We start from the raw sequence: 6,586 nt of genomic DNA, 5'->3' as shown, positions 1-6,586 counted from the left end.
GTTTTTTTTTATTTTCAACTTAATGAACCGGGTTAAAAAATGCCCTAAATTATATTAATAATCTACTTCATAGTTGGCATAATGAAATATATTGTTTATTCAAACAAATTTATCCCAATTGCTGAGGAAGTTGTAGGTTATTTTCAAAGTATTTGGGTACTTCTGACAATGAAGTTGTTCCACCATTAGAGATGCTACAATAGCTTTTGCAGGGTAGTCTCTCATGAGGATCAGTGGAGTTGAACTGCTGATATGCAAGCAATCAAGGATGGGAAAAAGCACCAAGGCTCCATGGGTATTCTTCTCATTTTTTTGTAAAATCAACTTGGCATGTTGTTGGTTTTGGCAGAAGATTTTGAAGACGAGGTCTTTAATACATCTTTCACTCCATTGTAACTTGAAAACTGGATGAATAATGGGCAGAAATATCAAGTGAAGAAGGTCTTAGGCCTGGGACATGATATTAGTTTATTTTTTGAAAGCAAATTCTGTAATAAGGAATATTAATAAAATATATTTTACATAATATATCATTACTTCAAAAAACATCGTAGTCTTATATCCCATTCGAATTAATTAAGTGCTGTAATATAAGATTCATGTAATCTTATTTCTTAATATGATTTTCAAACCATGATCTTATATTTTATGAACTAAATACATCTTAGTAGATTAATTATTTCCGACCTCTAAAATCAAATTGTGTTTCTTTTTAAACCCTACCATCTTCGTATCTTTTTAGGGGTCTACATCACATATTGTTGAGAACTTTGATTATTTAGCATGGACCTCATCAAGTGACATAACCATGATGGTGATCAAACATGTTGACGCCATCAAATTACTTCATCTCCCTATACGAAAACCATGACAATTTTATTTATATCTAATATCCATAGAAGTTTTTGAGATGACGTTGGATTAAGCTAACGTAATGTGACCTCATAGCTAACCTCACTCCCGTTAATGCAAACATAAAATATATAGATAAATGGAGGGATTTTGGGCTCCAGTCGCACTCCTTAGACATTTCAATTTTAATTTTAGTTTATATATTTGCATTTTTATTGATAATTTAATTTTATACTTCTTGAAATTTTATAAATTAATATCGTTTAATTTTTAATATAAATTCTTAAGTTAACATCTACAGTATAAAATTAACTGTCTGTCACAAGATATATCAACGTAGATCCATATGTTTAAATATAGAACCGATAGTTTGTTTTGTTTTGGTTTTTAAAAAATAATGGAAATTTTTAAACAAGCAAACTAATTTGCTTACAATGAAATAGCTCGCACATTATTCTTTCATTGGTTAATTAATCCAATACAATTATAAACTTCAACTCAAAACATTATTTGTTCTACAGGTCTTCATTTCTCCTGTTTCAAGAAGATCCTCTAACAACTGTTATCCAAGTACTCAAATTCTATAACTTCGCTTCCTCGTCCTCTCTGGTGGTTTGCCATGCCAGCTGAATTATAAGAAGACGAAGAAGATGCTAAAGACAATGAAAACGCGGGGATCCTGATCACATCGGAACTCGTTGGGGAAGTGAGAATAGCCGAGTGACCTCGGAACCTGAAAGCTGCCCTATCGTAAGCCCTAGCCGCCTCTTCAGCCGTCTCAAACGTTCCGAGACATAACCGCGCTCCGTTCCTCGTCGGGTCACGTATCTCCACCGCAAATTTTCCCCATGGCCGCCGGCGAACCCCCCTGTATCGAACTCCCACACCGTTCACCGTCCTCTTCCCTGCTTGAGATGCTTCCATCATGTTAATGAACTGAGAAGTAGGTGTTTAACTTGCCGAATTTGAAACTTTGTTGGCGAGCAAATTAATGATATGGATATCGTTTTATATATGACATTGATTGTGTGGTCGTTCAAAAGGGGTCAGTCTTTGGCCTTCACATAGCGCCACACGAGGATAAAGCTGTGGGTCATTTTTGACGCACAGTGAGAAGTGTTTCAATGAGGATAAGTTATAGTTCCAATGAAGGGCCCATCGAAAGAATAATGGCATAGGACAAAATAATTTTGGATTTTGGATTTTAGATCATAATTTGTGTTTTTGGGATTTTCTTTGTCGAGAAAGGTAGTCGATTGGATTATAGAAGGGGAACAGGGTTGTTTGATGAGTTGAGTAATTTGTGAGTAGTTTGAATTTAATTTGGTTAAAATTTGATTTGGTATATTGGTTTTGAATTTAAACTCGACTTAAGATCTTAACAAGTTGAGTCGAATAAAGTTCAACTCAACTTGATAAATTCGCGAATAGTTCGTTAATTTCTTATATAATTTTTTAATAGTTATCTTAAAAAATTATTTCATTAAAAAAAATTACTAATTTACTAACGGATAGTAAGAAATGACAAAATGCTAATCTACTAATTTTCTAATAAACCAATAAAAAATATTAATTTAATATTTAATATTTTACTACACTCAAAATCAAATCATTTATTATTTAATGTATTTATAGATTGTTACTTTAGAATTTAGACTTTAAAATTGCTTCATACATTCTCTTAATAATTTTTTTGATTAAATTTTTTAAATTATGTTTATATTTAGCGGTATATAGTATTAGTAGATTTTACTTATAGTTAAGAAAATAAGGTAAAAATTTTGGTGAGCTTAATAAGCGATAGGCATCGAGCTTAGCGAGCAACAAGTTTTTTAACAAGTATGAGTCGAGCAAAATTTTAACGAGTTTAACGAGTAACGAGTCAAGTAACAAAATTTTTTAACGAACACGAGTAAAGCACCGCCCAACTCACAATCGACTCGCTCAATAAATGCCCCTAGTGAAGCTGAACAACGACGTAGAATGATAGTTTTTTTTAAGAAGAAGATTTTTTAATTAATTTTTTAATTAAAATAAATTTTATTCTTTATTTTTAATTTAAAAAAAGTTAATTTCATATATTGTCACTTGTCATGTGACATAGAATAATATTATTTTAACAGATATAACAAGACGATCTTAAAATAATTACAAAATAAAAATATTAATTATTTATTTTGATTAAAAAACTAAATACTTAAAAATATGGTTTTATTTATTTATTTATTTATCAATTAAGTTCAAGATAAATTGTTTATATTTTTGTTTTTTGTGTTTATTAATGTTTTAGTGGGGAGCCACGGGTGCATGGATGCATGATAGGTTATTTATTTTCCGCTGAGTTTCTCTTTCGGCGGCTCTAGGTTGAGCTGATATTGTTTAACTTTGACAGTGGATTGGTCAAAGTACAATTATTTGACCAAGACGGCCCTCTTGATTCTTGAATCTGTGCACTTTTGGCTATAACTATTCCCCCTGAACTTTAATAATATAGGTCAAATGTGAACTCAACAAATAAGCTCAAAGTGAAACATTTCAAAATATGATAACCAAGCTTGTCTCCAATTATATATGGGTTAGTATTTTATACATAGTTGTGGAAAAAAATATTTCACGAGTAGGATTTTAAATTTATTATACGAGTTAGCTTATACATTCCCAATATTTCACAAGTAGGATTTTAAATTTATTATGTAATCAAGTAACTATCCTTCTAGATATATACTAAAATTACAGTTAAAAAAATTGTTTATAATGATTTCTCTTATATTCTTCTATTTTTTATATAAATGAAAGTTTTCTCTTATGCCCATAACTTTTCCCAAAATAATTTTCACATAAATTTTTATGACTATTTTATTATATGATAATTATATTTGTCTTTATCTTTAACGTATATCTTATTTACAAATAAATCAAATTTTAAAATCTAAATATTAATCTCTAAATTTTAAACTCTACTTCCGAATTTAAACATTAAACCATAAATCTTAATTCCAGGCCTTAAACTTAACCCAATAAAACTCTACTTGTATTTTTTTTTCAAACGCAGACGTATAAGATAAAAATTATATAAAAATTAAATTACTTTGTTTTATAGTGTAAAATTTAAATTATACTTTTAATCATAATATTCAGACTACTTAAAATACCATTATTATATTGGTTTTGGATCGTAGCAGGTATAATTAAACAGGATTGATTAGCTAAGCTCCCAGCGAATCTACGCTCATCCACTGGAGGTTCATGCACCGTGCCATGGCCCTAAAATAACTGAAATACAAAATTTTCCCCGCCGGCCGGCGCTCAGCGACAGCCCCATCCCAATCAATCAGCAATTACTTCACCAACCGAGATGCCACGTCTGTAATATATCAGCCTCTCACCACTGAATTAACAAGTGTATTGTCATTAGATTTGGCTCGGGAAATCGATAATGCATTAATTACAATTAGTCACCATTGAATTAATAAACTGTTTAATATAACAAATGACCTCTAAACTTAACAAATGACCCATAATAATTAAGTGGTATGCAGACTATCATTTATTTCTTAAAGTGATTTTAAAAAAAATTAGAAGCAACTTTGAAAAATGATAATCACTGTCGATGTGGTATAATAAAATGGTCTGAAAATATTTTATATAATTATTTATATTCAATTAATCGACCGATTAATTAGAATTATATACTGAAAAAGGAAAAATTCTAGGATGTACGTCGTATACCGAAACACATAACTAATGTGGCATACCGATGCACACCACTAACTAAATTGTCTTTATTACATAAATATGAAAAAAATATATAATTATCTATCCATAATTAATCCTTTATTATTATTTAATTTTAATTTTAATATGAATATAATTAAATTATATTTTTATTAAAAAGTATAATTATTTTGAGAATTTTTTATTTGTTTATGATTGGAACACTTAATTTATATAAATTTATATATTCATCCCAACAACAATCATCAGAATCAACCGTCAATGATCCTATTCATCGTCGGAAGATCATGTTCTTCATCCTCGACTTTAATTTCTCTGTCACCCAGTCCCCACCAATTTTTAACTGCTTTACAACCACCCATCTTCCATCTTGTAAGCAACTTTTATAAATAAACCCAAATTTGCCTTCACCCAAAAGATTACGGTCTAAAAAATATATGTGTAGCCACGGTTAATTCTTCATATGTAAACAATGACTTCAAATTGCCTAAATCATCGGGTTTTGCCATCATTGGTGGTAAATACACAAAATCACTTCCGAAACTAATTCCAATGAGAAGAGCTGAAGACTTTGTATTTGTATAGGATGAATCTATAAGTGTGTAACATTGATCAAAACAGGAGCTCTAATTACATATAAATCGAAAAATGATCAATAATTCCTTAAGCAACTGAATAAACTAATATGCAGCTTTGAAAAGATTTACATGATCTTGGGAAGAGCCTAGTGGGGATAACATTACATAACCACAGGTAAGTAACACAATTTTTCAATGATGAATACGATTGTGAACATGTCTTTATATTTTTTAATATTTATGTAATAAGGTGCGCATCAGTGTATCATATTAGTGGTGCATTTCGGTGTGTGACGTGCACTCTAGACTCATCACTAAAAAGTTATTATGGGATGATTCTTCTAATCCAGGTTTATCCATTCACAATATTAGTATTTGAACATTTGACATTACTTAATAGATTTAACATCTCATCCTACTTAGGGGTGATCAAATTACTCAGATTTGACAATTTTTGAATTGATCTTGACTTGATAACTTTTTAAATTTGAATTTAAGACTAATTTTATGAATGAGTGAATCAAGGTTGAAATGATGTCAAGTTAAGATTATTTTTAATGAACTCGACCGATATAATTATTATAATTTTCTATATATATTTAATAATAATTACTATATTACTCCAATCTCTACATATTTTTCAATAGTTTCTTTATCTTGCTCAATACAAATGAAAGAAAAAATTATTTGTGCCATATAGTGATATGTTTTATCCTAAGATTTAGAACGAATTCAAAAACAAATAAAATATCATCTGTTATCGAGACAAATTAAAATAAAAAAATTTAATTTTCAAATCAAAGTAATAAAAATATACAAACTGATCACCTATATATGCACGTCCCTAATTTATTAAATCAACTGATAATTAATTATAAAATTGATATCAATTATAGTTTTCATTTAAAAACGACATTATGTATAATTTAATTTTATACCAAAAGTGAATCATGTTCGCCGAAGGCCGCGGCGCGTGGGTGGTAGAATAAATAAGTTTATCGTTTCTGGAAGGAAATCTAAAGGAGTCAAGTGGTGATCGAGGGCTTAATTAATAAAGAAATAAGTTTTGATGACTAAAATTTTCTTATAATGTTAACCTAGGATTAAGGATCAGGAAGTGACCATGTACGATGAATCCATTTCTGGATCCTTGAGTTGTGTGTGCGCTGTCGGGACATTATTTTATCATGTACTAAAATTAATAAAGCTTCCTCAACTTATGGTGAAGGGGGCGTGGGGACCACGCTCTTCTCACGTTACCGAAGAATCCTATTAACTTCAGTTTGCGTCTTCACTTTTCATATTGATCATGGATTTAATAGATTTGGGTGACCCATTATTAAATCATTGTTTGCATTGTGAGTTTGTCATAGATTTTATTTCTTTTAATTTACCGTGGACATAATAAAAAATACAAGTAA

The 6,586-nt window shown here is 29.9% G+C and overlaps 1 protein-coding gene across 1 annotated transcript; it reads right to left on the bottom strand.

Moving 5' to 3' along the window:
* Positions 1-1,404: 1,404 nt before the first annotated feature.
* Positions 1,405-1,776, bottom strand: LOC120126982 (ethylene-responsive transcription factor ERF098-like). Its single transcript, XM_039145004.1, has one exon. The coding sequence runs from the start codon at positions 1,774-1,776 to the stop codon at positions 1,405-1,407; it is 372 nt and encodes a 123-aa protein (XP_039000935.1).
* Between the last annotated feature and the right edge of the window lie 4,810 nt (positions 1,777-6,586).

The sequence above is a fragment of the Hibiscus syriacus genome, unplaced genomic scaffold (assembly GCF_006381635.1).
Source record: "Hibiscus syriacus cultivar Baekdansim isolate YM2019G1 unplaced genomic scaffold, ASM638163v2 tig00110462_pilon, whole genome shotgun sequence".
NCBI classification, from domain to species: domain Eukaryota; kingdom Viridiplantae; phylum Streptophyta; class Magnoliopsida; order Malvales; family Malvaceae; genus Hibiscus; species Hibiscus syriacus.
This window is presented reverse-complemented; position numbering and strand designations above follow the sequence as displayed.

Bases quoted from the DNA above. Each gene is read 5' to 3' on its own strand.
- LOC120126982 (XM_039145004.1), bottom strand. From the start codon at position 1,776: ATGGAAGCATCTCAAGCAGGGAAGAGGACGGTGAACGGTGTGGGAGTT.